Here is a 17,040-nt window from a genome sequence, read left to right as displayed (position 1 = left end):
AAGCTGAAAAAGTTAGTGCTTAAAACATAATCAGTTAGCTTAGCTTAACACGAAGACTGCCTGGCTCTGTCATCACCATGAGGCATCCAGACAAAGCAGGCACAGGAAGTTACTGTGTTTGGCCATGAAAAAGTCAGGCAAAAAACTGTTTGTTATGTTACCTTTGGGCAGAGATAGCTGTTTGTTTCCAGTCTTTATACTAAACTAAGCTAGCTTGCTGCCGGCAGTAGCTTCATATAGGCTACAGTATGAGAGTGGTATCTTCTCTAATTCTCAGCAAGAAAGCAAATACGTGCACAAAATGTCAAACTGTTCCTTTAAGATATGGCAATAGGAAGCATTCTTTTGCATATATAGAAAAAGGTTTAATGTTCATTGAGGGCATCATACAGTGATGTAAAGATGATAGTGAGATTTTAAAAAGTAAAATAAATATCTATAATATGCCAGTCAAAAATATATTTCTCTCCCTTACATGTTTTACTACCTTTTTACCTCTAGATATTCTGCCTGACTATGAACTCAGTGATATTAGCTCCTGACATAAAAGATAAAATAATAAGATAAATTATTTTATTATTATCAAAATAATAGTATTAATATAATGCCCCAAAGAGTCATGTAATAATAGTTAGTATTACCTGAATTATCATTAAAGCCTCCACTCAACAATGTGTTTTGCTTCTTGTTATTCAGATGGATGTTTGAGCTTCACTGTGCAGAATGACGTATGTGCAGAGTTTGACACTAGAAGACTGTTTTCACATTCATTTGCTGCAAGTGGAAAGCTTCTCTGTGCTCTCTGGAAACCTGAGATTAAGGGATGCACCTACTAGCATGATGTGTGACATCACAACTGGTTTGGAGCCATTCATGGTCCAGTAACGCAACATACATAATTGTGATGTGGAAACTTGAAGACTCCTGTGCACATACACCGAGAACGGACTTCACAGTGAAGTAGGAGACATCTTAAGTGTGCATATCCATAGCTTCTGGATTTTCCAACGAGGGAGAAGGAGTAGAGTTTAAGGATTTTTAAGGTAACTGAACTTGTTTTGTGGGGAAAAAAAACATATCAGATAAAATTTCTTACTCCAAGCAGAGGTCTTAAAACATGTCTGGAGGGATCTTTAGGTTGGGACGTTCTTACAGTGTGCAGAGTTGAAATATCTTGGTCGTCATTTTAAAGGTGGCTTTATGAATAATAGCTATATAGCCTGCTGTTTATTGACAATGCAGCAAATTACACACTCACGATAACACATTTGTATGTAAATTCCACATGTTACTAGGGTCTATCTGTTCAGGGATTACTGCATACCCTTGTATACTGCTCACCTATGGTGTATTAAAAGATCAATATGAAAGGATTTACAGTCACTCACAATGATGACCATGAGGATATTATTCTGTCCTGACATTTTATACTGCTAGTCACATATTCTTTATAGCATAAATACTGTATCACCACATGTCAGGCAGTGATACCTTATGCATACATGTATGTGCAGGTTATATAAGGTAGAGAACAGCATCATTGATAATATTTACATTTATTCATTGATACACTAATAAATCAATGCTGCACATATTGTCCTTCAGAGATGTGGCAGCTCTGTTGAAAATGGTGCTGACCAGCGATGTGTATCTGAATTTATGTGTAATTTTATGTGATGTGTTTTGTATGTGACATGATTACTGTGTGATATTTATGATGTGATATAGGATGGTTGTTTTTCTTTATTGAGAACAAGAGAAAGAACAAAAGAACAAAAAAGAACCCAAACAATGCAATACAAGAATGGGAAAATCAATGGGCAACATTATTTTGATCTGTCCTTTGTCTCTCTATAGATTACCTCATACAAGCAGCAAAATTACCCCTGGATTTTGATTGGCCTGAGAAGCTGACAGCTAACAATACAAAATCTGAATACAGCTGGAGTCTAATCCATCTTTTCAACTTTTCAAGTCAATTAAAATCAAAAACTGACACAGTGAAAGCATATTGATCATGTGGCTCTTTTTTCAGCTCTTCCCTCATTGCAACCCTAAATCCATACGCGTTGGGTTCATGAAGCAACTCATTGAGCGAAGGACAATCTCCGCTGCAGAATTATAGCCTCTTACATGAACCAAGTTGAAGTGATCCTTGACACCATCACTGCAACACAGTCCTATAAATCCCCCGAGGCTTTAAATAACCCCAGCCAAGAACAAATGCCACAATGCCTCAGGTACTTGCACATGACAAACAGCCCCCATCAGTTGCACAGATCATATCTGACACAGAGCTCACCCTGATGCTCCTGTGTTTAAATGTGACTTTTGGGAGAAGCATACATGGGTGAGTACTGAAGATAAACACAGCTTGTATACTGTAAAATGTAAAGGTTTTCCAACATAGGCAACTGCATTGTACTTTCAGTAGTTCATATCTTTACTTGGACTTTAATCTACTGTAAGTCATTTGTAAGTACTCAATTGTTATAATTAAAGTAGATCAAATGACATGTAATGTGAAAGAGGTTGCTCATAGTGAAGAACCCACAGAGAATTACTTCACTCTGCAGTTACTGTCCGCTCTGTTACATTTTGGCTTCTTTCAGCTCATTTTGGTTTTACGACCCACAACTATATTGTGTTGGTTCAGTTTCACTGCTCTCATCAACCTTGTTTTCACCCACAGCAGGCAGCTGTTTTCCATGAAAAAGCTCAGACACGCTACCTGCCCAGCACCAGACACCAGACAGATATAGTTAGTGACTAGATGGTAAACATAGCGGAGCATTTAGCAGCTGAGAAGGCCATATATTTCCCTCAGTAGGGTGGTGGAGGCAAAACAGAGCTGAAAGGAGAGGGAATACTGGACTTTGGACTGGACATTCATCAGGTGGCCACAAACACAACTCCAAAAAAAAAAAAAAAAAAATTATTGCAGCTTTATAGCTTATATACCTCACAATTGTTCAATTCAATTCAATTCAATTTTATTTATATAGTGCCAAATTATAACAATTGATCAAACTGAATTTGAGACCCAACAATTCCCCCATGAGGAAGGAAAAACTCCCCTTTAACGGGAAGAAACAAGCAGAACCAGGCTCTAGGTGGGCGGCCATCTGCCTTGACTGGTTGGATTGAGAAAGAAAGAAGGAGGGAGGTTGAGAGGGGGTTGAGAGACACAGAGAAGCATAATAACAATTATAACAATAACAATGATAATAATAATAGAGATATGACTAATCATAAGAGCAATAATAGCAGGACAAGGTGTCGAGGCAGGACACCCACCAGACCACGCCACCATCCCCTCAGACTCTGGATTTTCTTGTGAGACGAGAAAGCACAAAAACTCCGGGAAAGAAGCCAAGTTATTAATATGCATTAATGGTACATGAATGCATACAGATGGAGAGGAGGAGGAGAAGAGAGGAGCTCAGTGCATCATGGGAAGTCCCCCGGCAGTCTAGGCCTATAGCAACATAACTAAGGGCTGGTCCAAGGCAAGCCTGGCCGGCCCTAACTATAAGCTTTATCAAAAAGGAAAGTTTTAAGCCTTCTCTTAAACTGTAGAGAGGGTGTCTGCCTCCCGGACCGAGTCTGGAAGATAGTTCCACAGGAGAGAAGCCTGATAATTATGATTAAAAATAGTATAAACATAGTGGTCTATACATGTAGTATGATTACAGTAGTAATAAAGTAGTTCAACTGTTTGGGAAATCCTATTTTCTTTCTTACTGACACTAAGAGTTAGATGAGAATAATATAGATACCACTCTTATATCTATCTGCTAATTATGAAGCTACAGCCAGGAGCCAAATAGCTTAGCCTAACATAAAACTAGCAACAGGGGGAAACAGCTAGTCTTGCTCTATCCAAAGGTAACAAAGTCTGCCATCCAGCAACTCTAAAGCTCACTGATTGACAAATTCCATCTCATTTGTTTAACCTGTACAAAAACCAAAGAGTAAACACACCACATTGTAGGTAAGAAAGGTTATGTGCCAGACATCTTGGCCAGGGGCAGTAACTTCCTGGAGTCTCCACTGTTTACCTGACAGGACATTACTGGCTAAGAAATAATCCAGCAAAACCACAACATATTTGTACATGTTAAACAAACTAAATATAATGGGTTAATGAATGAGCCAGGCTAAGTGTTTCTCCTTGTTTCCAGTATTCATGCCAAGCTTCTAAATGTCAAACTATAAAGTTAAACCCAGTATTGACACATCATTTCTCCAATTTCAATCCCAATACGTTTCCAAGTCACGACTGTTCTAGTAATGGACCATTAAGTCCAGCCAAGTATGAGGTGAAAACAAAGCTAAGAAAATACATTGATTTCATTTTTGGTACACAGCACCTTAAGAATAACATTTTTTATAGTGGTATGAACTGATTTGAAGAAGTGAAAAGAAAAAAGAACTATGGAGAGAGAGAAATAGACAGAGAGGGGCCTGAGATGGGGGTTTATTAAAACACAATTGCATTAGCAGAACGAAAGGTAGATTCAATCCAGTGTGCATTAGACCTGCTGACCTTCCTCCTTTAATTCATATAAATGTTCTGCATGTCCTTCCTGCTTTCTAAAACCACATAAGTATTCTACTCAGCTCCAGCCACATCTGTGTGAGGCACAGACGATTCTTTTTACTGTCTCGCTTTTCCCTCAGTGTTCCTTGGCGTCGGCATATGATTCAGAATTTACACTAACGTTGTCACAGTGAATAAGTCGGTGGATGTCACACCCCAGAATAGCCCACATCCCAATAGCAAGAGGTGGAAACTGAATTCAGAGGCAGCATAACGTGATAGAGGGAGGACAGCAAGTTGCTACTGATTCCCAGAAGCACTGTTCAATATGAGTCCAGATCCACTGACACATGGCAGATATGTCCAACCGCCCACTCAGGTTAATGGCCACAGTTAAGCTATATCCCAGTTAAAATTTGTTCCACCATCAGTCCCTTTCTACTTGGCTTAATTGTAAGTGTTGGAGAAGACGGCAGTTTCCAGGGTTACTGTACTTGGCTGTGATTCTGAAACACTTATGAAATCACACAGAAAATGCACACTGAATATGCTTTGATGAGCATGAATGTAAATTAATCATTTCATGTCAGTATGAAGCCATGCAAAGACATAAAGCTATTTCCATTGCCTCTGATATTCCATTAGCAGTGTAGGCAAACTGTATGTGACACAGACCAAACCTTCCCTTTGAGAGCGGCTGTCAAAGCACAGTCCAGACGAGCTATCTGGTGCTATCAGGTCCCTGCTTGCTGTCTTGTATAATACTTTCCACTGGGAAATGGCATTTTCCTGCCATGTGTGAAAAAGAAAAAGATGGTTTGCCCTCTGCCTTCCTCATGAAGCCATAAAGCTGCTGTCCAGCCATTTACAATCTTTAGATAAGGGACAAGCAAGTGACCAGAATAAAATAGATGATTTTACTTAAGCTTATGCTTTGTTATTTGCCTAATAAACAATCCTTGTATCCTGTAGAACAGCACATACTGTAGGAAGGCTTAAATATTTCAGCACCATTGGTTTGTTTTCTCTAATTCCCCAGTGGGACGTGGAAATGTCCTAGCCTTTTCCAAAAATGACTCAGTGAAAGACATACCCGAGGAAGAGAGAGACTTCAGCGGACTTGAGACTTTCTATTAGTTAAACAATAATTGTCAATATTTTTTCATGTAATTTTAATTATCCTGATTCCTGACTGAATACAGACTAAATATTGCATTTTTTCTGAGAATGTCCCAATGGAGTGCATTTGCAATTTGTCAGAAAATGATTCATAACCACAATGAAATATACTGAGACATTCTGTCCAAATCCTGTGGCAGTGTAAATGACCCCCTGCTGTTAATCATTTGAGGAGAATTATGTATCACCCAGTGGCTGCCATCTTACAGTAAACAGTACAGACGCTTGGCAGGCTTCATCAAACAGCAGTGCTGGAAGTTGTTGTGTTACAGGATTTTGGTGCAGAGGAAAATTGATTGCTCGCTTCACAATCACTGAGCAGCCATGGCAAAATTGCACCTGCCAGGACCGCACCTCAGTCACTTTACAATCGTCCATTCAACTTACGAATCAAAGACCCTGAAGTGTGTATAATACAGTGGACACAGTACATTTCACACTGCTCCTTTTCCTTAATGGAATGTCCAGTTTTGACATTTTAATTGCAATATTTACTCTTAGCAACAGATTCACTCTACTCCTGACTACTTTAAAAAATTACAATTAGTTGAAGAAAATATTGTAAATGGAGAGGCTGTTCGTTCACGTCAAGTGTGCATGCGACTTTGATAGTAAAGTCTTTTTTTTGTGCCATAAGTTGCCACTCAAGTCCTCCTGTGCTTCATGAATGATGGTGAGTAGTTGGCATGGAGACCATGTTGGATGTGATGCGGACAGAATGAATGGCACCACTGGAGCTCTGCTCTCCCAAACTAATCAGTCGTATTGTCCTCTGGTCTGCCAGTTTCTTCCCTTATCAGATGCAGCATACAGCCATGCTGTAGAGCATAACTGGTACACCCACGATTTCCAACAACCTGCCACACCAGTCTATTCCATTTTAGAGCCCATTGTGCCCATAACACAGATAACCTTCCTTGCTACTCACAAACTCTCCGGATCACAGGATGGCAACAATGGCACTACAGATGGTTTCCTTCTGTAATAATTTGAGTAAAGGTCAACAATTGCCAGATCTGTGTAACAGGATGCTCATAAAAGCTCAAGGTCATTCAAGTCTTGTTAACTGCCGTTGCCAACATTTTTAAAGTCTGTTTGTAGTACTGCATAGCTTGACAGTTAATTCTGTAAATGCAGCCCATTTTGTTTTAATTCGTTTGTCATTTCTTCTTCCGTCTCGTGGTGCGCCTGCTGCACAGCCTTTTCCTGATGAGAGGAGACAGTTCACTGCTAATGTGCTGGAATTTTCTACTCTCAGTAATAGCAAACCAGGCTCTCTGTGACCTCCAGAAACAAAATCAGACAGCATGATTTAAGAGTTTCACCTTGACTGACGTCACAACAACAAGAGCACCAACACAATCTTATAAACTTAATTACTTATTGTATCCCTGTGATTATGTCAGCCTAATCGACAATAATATGTAATATGTGAAAATGATTTAAAATTCATGCTTAACAATTAAAAAGGGAAGTGTGGATCTGTGCGTGATTTTCACTGCTTAGACGATTTGACATCAAAGCACATTAGCAGAATAATTAGTGAATATCACAATAAAAATAAGTAATCAAGATGTATCTTTCTGGTAAACCAGTCATACATATGGGCACCATTAGTAGCAACTTGAAATCAAACAAAGGACAAACTAAAAGATATAATATCTTTTTTAGCATTACTTCATGTCAGTGACTGATGAGTGATATTCTGTATTTTTCCAGGTTATGTCTGTTGCCATTGTAACACTGTACCATAGTATTTCTCTCAGTATATGTTTAATAGCCAAAAAAGGTTGTGGCTAGTGCTACAACTAACAATTATTTTCATTATTGATTCATCTGCAGATGATTTTCTCAATTAATCGAGTAATCATTTGATCCAGAAAATGGTGAAAAATCCCCATCACAATTTCGTAAAGCCCAAGGTGATGTCATCAAATGGCTTGATTTGTCCAACCAACTCTCCAAAACCTAAAGATACTCAGCCTACTATCACATAAGATAAAGAAAAACAACAAATATTCACATTTGAAAAACTGAAAATAGAGAATGTCTGGAATTTTTACTTTAAAAATCATTCACACAAACGGAATGTCTAAATAGCTGGCAGATTAATTTTCTTTCAATTAATTAATTAATCATCCAGTCACTTGTTGCAGGTCTATTGTGACACTGATCAAATCCGCAACAAAGACCTGATCTAGAAGAAACTACCCTTGGTGGAGTTACAGTATGTATGCAGTGTATCAGTGGTGTGCATGTTTGCTGTTCAGGGAGCTGCAATGGCAGAAATAGTGGACCATTTCTTCATGCAGATGACAAATACAGTCAATGTGTCAGGGGGAAAAAACTTATGATTTTCCATTTGAAAAGGGCATTCTTACATCCAAGACAAAAAGCCAGGGGAGCCATCCCCTCTTTCAACTCTGCCTAGGCACTCTACAGGCAATGTATATTAGACTGGAAAATAAATCAAGTGATGGATTATTCCAACTGTGTTTTTGCGAGTGGAAAAATCTCTACTCTTCGTGTCAGGAAATGACATATGCAAATTGAAACCGCGGCAGAAGATGAATGAGATTGTAAAACCTAAGCAATATGGAAGCCTCAATTTTATAAAAAGAGCATCATGACTGGCTGCCTTAGGAAATCTATCTGGCAGCTCATGCAGTTATCAAACAGTGGAAGATCAATCTGGAAAGTGTTTGATCAGATGGAGACCAAATATTTGAGGCATAAAAATGATAAATACAACAAACAGTTGGCGGGAATGATAAAAAATAATTTCAGAAATTTGGCACATGAAAAATCTTCTTCTTATTATATTATTATGTGATAATGATGATGTTATGTAACCGTATTATTCAAAGATAAAGAAAAATGTTATTTTTTGGTGCCAGTATATGGTAGAAAAAGTAGCAACATTGTACTCCATTCAGTAAAAGACCCACATTTAAGACTTAAGGTATGTATTTATTGAAAATGTATTTAAGTATCTAGAGTTGTAATCATTAAAATTTCTGGTCTCTTGTAGAAAGTCATTTATGTAATAAAATGTAAGCAGTATCATATACTGTTGAACTGTCTCATCTATCTATGGAGTAACTTGTAACTACATATGATGTAGAGGGGTAAAAAGAACAACATTCCTCCCTCAAAGGTAGTGGGATAGGAAAGTTATACTGAATGCAAAGAGCCAACTTAAGTAAAAAACCAGTAGACCATAGAGTAAAGTAATCGTACAGTGACTTGCTTTCCACCTCTGAAGCAGGTGTACTGATGCAGTGACAGCACACACAGAAACCCAGTAGAAATTGGCTTACCAACATTTGAGCAGAGAACAGTGTCCTCTTGTGTTTGGCAAAGAGAGTAACAGTATCATAACATTTCTTTAACTAAAGGTTTATGGTATGCAAATCATCAGAAACTAAATAAAACATAACATCACCACAATGGTAAATTGTACAAACAATAAACACTAATTATTATTTTAAAAGACAAGCTGAACCTGTTGTAATGTCCCTGCGCAGTGTGACAGACATTTCTGATTGGCTCTTTCTTGGAAAGTAGGCGGGACATCACGACAACAATGACCAATAGTGTTTGAGCTCACCGCCTGACACCAAAAAGTAAACAGACGTTGTTTTGATATGTCAAAAATCAGACGATCACTGTTAGTCTCTCCAAAAAAGTGGGTTTGGTGTTATTTTGACCAAACAGTAGAACGGATTGTTTTTGACGAAGACTGAGACGTTTTCGCGTAGTGGTTTAGTTTCCCTTGTTACTGTCTAGCTAAATGTCTTTGTATTGCGTTTCATTTGGCTGCTAGCCTGCTGCTAGTTGATCTAACCGATTAAACTACATTAACATTAGCTGACGGTTTAGCTGCGCAGTAGCAGCTAATAGTAGGTCGACAGTAGGACGTGTTTGTAACTGTATAGTTTCGCGTCTTTCCAATAGCTATGTGTACAAAGCGAAAGCGTTAACCGTGTTTATAACTTGCACCTATGCAGTGACATTTTCAAGCAACCGTAACCACCCTTCTTTGACAAGCTGCTCCTCCTCCCCTTCCTGTTTGTGTTATTGCTCTGCATGTCGACAACAGTTGTTACATGAGTCTTTTAAAAACTATGTAAGAAATACGTCGTATGATGTTAGTACTAGACAGATAAGAGTAATGAAGCCTGAACATCAGTGTCGTGCCATGGCTGAGGATGGAGAGGTAGGACGAGCTGGCTCCCCAGGCCGCCCGGGCCGACAGACCTACAGAAGTTCAGCCCATTCCCGCAGCCTGCTGGAGGGCCTGCTGGCTCTCAGACAAAGTGGCATCCTGTTTGATGTGGTGCTGCTGGTGGAGGGTCGACCCATCCAAGCTCACCGTATACTTCTGGCAGCCTCCTGCGACTACTTTAGGTAAAACTCACAGCAGGTCTGCTTGTTGTGTGTGCTTTCACTTTCGTTTGTATGTCAGGTGTGTCGCAGGCAAAAATAAAATAACAACAATAATAGTTACAACCATAGAGGCCTCACTTTTTCACTCATCTACAGATGCCACTCAACATGAAACCAGGAAAATCAGGGAGTACATACTGTATATAGCAGCACTCGTATTTGTAGCTCTGACCATGACCAAATGAGCAGAGGCCTCCAGGCAACTAAATATATCCCCACTGACACAAGCTGATTTATTTTATTCCTGTCTCCATTTACACATACACATTTGCACAGTATACTCAGTGAGTGCAGGTGTGTGCAGTCCTGTGTCACAAGACACAGCCGCGGCTTGGTGCAGTCCATTTTTGAACACAGTTTTTCCTGTTCGCCTGCAGCTTATCAATAGTGTCATATGATCAGTACTGGTGTGCACATTTCTGGCTTACTTTGTGGTTTGTGTTTACTTCCATCATGACGTAAATGAACCTCCAGCTTCTGTGAACAATATAAAGTAGGTCACAGATACAATCACTGATGTCCAGAAGCATACTTAATGTAGAGGAGTGACACAGATGGATATATTAAATATGAAGTCAAAGAATAGGGGTGTACAGGGGTAGAAGAAGATGCTTCTGATGGGTGTTTCTGATGCCTGGTAATAATGCTAAAAGTAGGTAAAGATAAGACATTAACATCCTTTTACAGATATGCTTTTGTGCTAAAGAATGTGAATTGCACCTGCAGGTGATAGGTATAACAACTGAAGCCCAGTGTATTCAACAAAATTTTGGTTGAAAGCATAGGAAGGTTTTCTGATTGGTGCTAAAAATCTCAGGAGGGGAGCATTTAAATTGCTCACCTCACCTTTTCACAATCCTTTCTTGGCATTCTTATGTAGTATGCATCTTAGAACACCAGCTTGTCCCTAAATATGAAATATTTAGTTTAAAATGATTTAAAGTAAACATAAACCATCTAACAATGTGTTTCTGTTCTCCACCAGGGGGATGTTTGCTGGAGGCCTCCGGGAGACACAGCAAAAGGAGATCCCAATTCACGGAGTATCCCACATGGCCATGAAAAAAATACTTGACTACATTTACACTTCAGAGATTGATTTAGACCCAGAGTGTGTGCAGGAAGTCCTGATAGCTGCCACACTGGTGCAGGTAGGATACTTGTTGTTCTTCTGCAGAATTACATTTTTTCAGTATTTATTTATTTGAGCTAATCTTTGCCCTTCTGTGTTTTCAAGATTGAGAACGTCATCGGCTTCTGCTGTGATTTCCTCTTCTCCTGGCTGGACGAGAGCAACATTTTAGAGGTGCATCATCTCGCTGATCTCTACGGTCTTCAGCAGCTGAATGCCAGGATGCACTCCTACATGCTAAGGAACATCCAGACTTTGTCTCGAGCCGACGTGTACCGACAGCTCCCTCAAGACGAAGTATTCAGAGCTCTGTGCAGTAACGAGCTTCAGGTGAACAGTGAGAACGAAGTGTACGAGGCGGCGCTTTACTACCACTACAGTCCTGAGCAGGTGGAAACTGACCAGGTGTACTTGCAGGTCAGTCTGAAGGTGCGTCTGCATTTTTTTTACTCATCTCTCCAGATACACACTACTGGGCAAGAAGCAGATGTACCTGCTTAGTTTTACTCACATTTTGTCAAAGATTTATTTGCCTTGAACTAATTTTCTTTTAATCTTTCTGACCCACAGGACAGTCTCAAGATGCTTGAAGCTGTACGTTTCTGCCTGATTGAGAAACAAGTATTGCAGAGGTTGTACGGGAAACTGAACCAGTGTCCATTAAAGGATTTTGTTTCAGCTGCCCTGCGTTACCATGAGCAGGAGATCTGGCAGCCCATCCTGCAGAGTCCTCTCACCCAGCCGAGGTCCACCTTCCACTGTATCTTGGGCTTTGGGGGGATGTTCACCTCACACACAGACAACGACCGCTTGTTTCAGGTGTTCCACCCAAGCTGGAGGGAGTGGAGGACTCTCACTGCAGCTCACGCACCCCGAATGTCCAACCAGGGCATCGCTGTGCTGAACAACTTTGTCTATCTTATCGGGGGAGACAAGAACACCAGTGGGTTTCTTGCAGAGACCCGCTGCTGGAGGTGAGATCCCATCATAATGTTTATTCTTTTCAAATGGACACAGATCTGTTGACTGGTTCATGTTTAGTCTAGGGCTGCAACTACCAATTATTTTCACTATTGTTTGATATTTTTTTATTAATAAATTAAGTGTTCAGTCTATGAAATGTCATAAAATAGTGATAAATGTCTTCAAATACATTGTGTAATCTATCAAAATAGTTGTCTTCCCATTTTCTGACAACTAGATATTTGATTAATGGATTGTTTGTATTTTGCAGACAAACTAAAATTAAATTTGAGCAAACAGTCTCACCACAAGGACTTTTTATTAGCTGTTCTGGAGCTTTCAAATATCACATGATCTTCATCAGCAGATTGTGTTTTCCCATTTGTCATGGAATTGTAGATATTGCAGTTCCTGTTTTCCCAGAGCACTTTATGGACTTTCAGAGTTCATTTTAACCTTCAGTTAATTCAGTTCCTTTCTTAAACAGCTGTTCTGCAGCTTTCTATTATGTCACATGATCTTCATCAGCAGATTTAAAAGTGCTCAGAAAAAAAATTGGGAATGTGAACATCTACATTCTATGACACCTGGATAAACAGAACAGATACGAAATGGACCTTGTGGTGAAAAACACTAATATAAAAAATGAACTGAGAGTTCTGTTGTGATAGCGTGCTCTCTGTTGCTCCTTCCGATCGAGTTCATGTTCCATTTGATTCGATCTGTACTTTGCGCACACATTTACACACAGCTGACCGATATTCTGAAGACATATTTCTTCTGCTGCTATGAGACTTGTCCGTTCTTTGCAGATACGATCCTCGTCACAACAGCTGGAACACTATCCAGCCTCTCCAGCAGCAGCATGCTGACCATTGTGTTTGCGTGGTGGGTGGCCATATATACGCCATTGGAGGGCGAGACTACAGCAATGAGCTGGACACTGTGGAGCGCTACGACCCACACACCAACATGTGGGAATTTGTGTCATCCCTCAAGAGAGAGGTATGAGAATAGAGAGCTGAAAGATGGAAAAAGATTTCATGTAATACTGTCTTAATCCACATGATGGTGCTACATACTCACCACTGTTTATAGTGCTTTCCTGGTCCATACCAGGTATTCCCTCTTTGCTTGAGTTTCCCTGAATACTTGTCTAACCTTCTCTCTAGGTTTACGCCCATGCTGGAGCAGTGGTGGATGGGAAAATCTATATAACATGTGGGCGCAGAGGAATGGCGTACCTTAGAGAGACCTACTGTTTTGACCCTGCGGCCAACCACTGGACAGGATGTGCAGAGGGGCCGGTGGAACGGGCGTGGCACGGCATGGCCGCTGTTAACGGACGTGCTTATGTCATTGGGGGAAGCAATGATGAGCATGGATACCGGCGTGATGTCCTTAAGGTACAATGTCACAAGTCATGAGTGGCGTTTATGCTGCACACTGAAGGCTTTGTTTACACTGGTAAACAGCGCTCTCAACGTCTTTCATGGACTATAAAATGATGTCTTGTGCACTCCTGTTTTTCTACCCTCATTTTTTTTTATATTCAAATCAGATCTATTTGCTTTTCTTTCAGTTTTTATTCTTGAAGATGACATTACATAACATATTTCTTTTTGTGTGTTTTTTCCATTTGCTTTTCAAATGTGGTCAAACTTTTATGTCCCAAAGTTCTCCTTCCTCTTGACCTCCCCACACTCTCAGCCGTCTTATGAATGTCAATTGGAAAATATTCCACAGTCTGTTGACTCAAACCTCATTTTACATGCTGATGAAGGCTTTTGTGTGGTAAAAGCCAGTGGTTTTAATTAATTTAATTGACTTTTGTTCAAGACAGAGCGGCACCTTTTTACAGAGGTTATTACTGTCTGGATAGCGATTTTTATGAGCTAGAGAATAATTCATTTTCTCTATTTTTTTTCTTTTCTTTCTTTCAGGTGGCATGCTTTAACCCCACAGCCAACTCTTGGTCTTTACTGAGCCCTCTCCCCAGTGGACATGGGGAACCTGGTGTGGCTGTACTGGACAATCGTATCTACATACTGGGCGGACGCTCTCACGACAAAGGCGACAGGATGAAATATGTCCACGTGTTCAACACCGACACAGATGAGTGGGAGAATGAGACAGAGTTTAAAGAGCGTGTCTCCGGCCTGGCAGCCTGCGTGGTGCTCATGCCCCCCGCTGTGATTGCACAGGCCAGGAGCTGGGAGCAACGCACCAAGGCTTCATGGGAAGAGGTGGACAACGACAACTCAGAGGACTCGAGTGAGGACTGACCTGCAGAGAATGAACTGAATCTATAGTATGAGCACTGGAGACTGTCATGCACTTTTCTTATTCAGCATGTTGAATCTGAAGTACCTTAAGGATACTTTTGTGGCAGTGGTTACGGCAGCATTGTGTCCTTCATGCATGTTGACCACTTTGAGTGCCTCTGAACCAAAGTGTCATTTAAGACCTTTGTGCACTTTTTGTTACTCAGATATCTCTTCAGATAATCACACTCCGTCCATAAATTATTTATCTGCTCAAACGTTAATGTTACTGTTTGTTGCTGATCCCTCATTATTTCCTGCAGAGAGAACCTTTATATCTTCAAGTGAAATAAAGCAGTGAAGACTACTGGCTATGCAATATGGAGAATATCTCAGCTGCCCATAGTTGTTTTTTTGAACATTTTTAAAATAGATCTTTGTTTTAGATTTGGTTACTACTGTATTACCGGCAGCTAGGGTTAGGGGGAGCATTCACCCTAATAGGTCAGTCAGCTAAAGGTCAGTTTTTGTGAATTACTACTTCTCCAACCTGGCAGTTCCTGGCTAATGCCAGGAAGTACATCAGATGTATCATCACATCCGCACTACTGGGTCATCATGAAATTTTAACATTGTGCCTCATTTTTCTGGTTAAAATCCTGAACTTATATTGTGAATTGTGCTTTTTATGTTTATAAATGTCTTTTTTTGGGTGGAGATTAGCCTTTGGTTTTGTGCCTCAGATATCACAATTTGTTTTAAAAAAAAAAAAAACATTGTTGAACTGATTTATATTCGTGCGTGAATGATGAGGCACTGGTGCTAAAGGTTGTAGACCTCAAATCACAATATGTTGCCATTTCTTTAAATGAATTAGCACCATGTCTTGATGTTTGTGTGATGAAAAGCAAACCCATATGGTATTTTTTTTGTTGTTGTTGTTGTATCCTTTCGTTCATCTATGACTCATACTGTGTAAGCTATTCCATGACAGGATCCAAAGAGCACAATGAAGATTAGTTTTAGAGTATTTCTGTTCTGTTTTGCTCTGCTCTTCTGTTTGTTGCCCCGCTCATGGTTACGCTGTTCAATATTGGCAGAGAAGAAGTTTAATGACTCCCGCTTCACTATGCACCCTTTGTTTCTCTGTTGTAGAAAAATTCCAGGAACAAGTCTGTTTTTGAATGTGCTTCTTTTTTCCGTATGAGTTATGTCATAAAAAAAAAAAAGTATCACAACACACTGTCACACAAGATATGCAAATTTAGTATCCTATTCATGAGGTAAGTTTTCAAATTTAATAAAATTGGTAATACATGCTTTTGTCATGTGTGCACGTTAGTTGCCATCATGGAAATCCTCCATTGGAATTTTTTCAGGGAAAGTGGAGGTTTTGGCTACCTAGGAGGAGTTATACTCTAAAATTAAAAACTAACACATAGTGGTTTCATTTAGGCTGATTCCAGTATGTTGAGACTTACTTAGTATATTTAACTCTGACTACTTGTAGACCAACAAAATAATCAAGGGATTCAGTATTTTTCCATCAGAATTTTATTCCTGGCAGCATGTTTTAATTACCATTTAGACTTCATATTGGGGAAGAAAAGGGTAAATTTTAGTTTTACAGGCCTGTAATTTCCCAAAACATTTCTTGAAAATAAATATGTAATCTAGTTATAGGGAAAATATTCTGATTAGACTTAAGTTAGTTGTGTTGAGTTCATAACCAGTTGTTATCCTTAAAAATAACTGCTCAGTTTAGACAAAACTAATCAACCTTTATCAACCAAATAAAGTCAAATTATTTATATTTTATTTGGATCTGAGGGTGGGGGCTTTGACTCATTTCTAAAATCCTGGCTACAGCCTTAGTTTGGGTTTCGAGAGTGTAACTTCACTGTTGAAAGTTTACTTTGTTGATTTTTTTGTTTAATTCAACACAATTTCACAAATCTAACAGTAAATCTCTCATTTGAACTGCCACTACACTGACTGCGGTGGTTACTGCCTCATTCCCTTTATTCCTCCCAGTCTCTACTAGTTCCTCTCCATTTGGCCCTTCACTCCATCAGCTTTATGAAGGTTGACTGCTGCTTTCCTCTCTTGGGCCGTTTCATCTACATCTGTTACCTCCCACCAGACCTAAGTGAGTGCCCCCCCCCCTCTTCTCTCTGTTTCACACTATTGTGCCAGCCCCCAGCACGATGTCTGCTGGGATCAGCTGACACCAACAGTGGACATCCAGGATTCACAATCTGTGGCGTTTATGTGCCAGTCTTTTCATTCTAAAGCTAGTGCCACCTGGGGGATACTTAAGACGTATGTCATGCACTTAACCTCGTCAGCGGCCTTTACAGTCGTTTGAGTGCAGGTCGATCTGGTGCTCTTTGCTGGACCATTATCAGAGCAATTAAAAAGCCCAAATTGCCCATTGATGTGGAGCTATGCAGATTAAACCCAGTGGAGTTGTCCATGTTTGTGTCAGGGGGATTTTACTAAGTGCTTTC

At 39.8% G+C, this 17,040-nt stretch overlaps 1 protein-coding gene across 2 annotated transcripts; it reads left to right on the top strand.

Moving 5' to 3' along the window:
• Nucleotides 1-9,335: 9,335 nt before the first annotated feature.
• klhl22 (kelch-like family member 22) lies at nucleotides 9,336-15,847 on the top strand. Of its 2 annotated transcripts, none has more exons than XM_044365963.1 (7): nucleotides 9,336-10,132; nucleotides 11,157-11,322; nucleotides 11,409-11,720; nucleotides 11,874-12,277; nucleotides 13,079-13,271; nucleotides 13,439-13,672; nucleotides 14,210-15,847. In XM_044365963.1, the coding sequence occupies exons 1-7, from the start codon at nucleotides 9,897-9,899 to the stop codon at nucleotides 14,549-14,551; spliced, it is 1,887 nt and encodes a 628-aa protein (XP_044221898.1). In that variant the 5' UTR covers nucleotides 9,336-9,896; the 3' UTR covers nucleotides 14,552-15,847. The 2 variants fall into 2 exon arrangements, with proteins under 2 accessions (XP_044221898.1, XP_044221889.1); XM_044365954.1 differs by having other exon boundaries at nucleotides 11,409-11,732.
• Nucleotides 15,848-17,040: the final 1,193 nt, after the last annotated feature.

This window comes from Thunnus albacares, chromosome 2 (assembly GCF_914725855.1).
Source record: "Thunnus albacares chromosome 2, fThuAlb1.1, whole genome shotgun sequence".
NCBI lineage: Eukaryota > Metazoa > Chordata > Actinopteri > Scombriformes > Scombridae > Thunnus > Thunnus albacares.
Note: the sequence above shows the minus strand (reverse complement) of the source record. Positions and strands in the feature narration are given on the sequence as shown.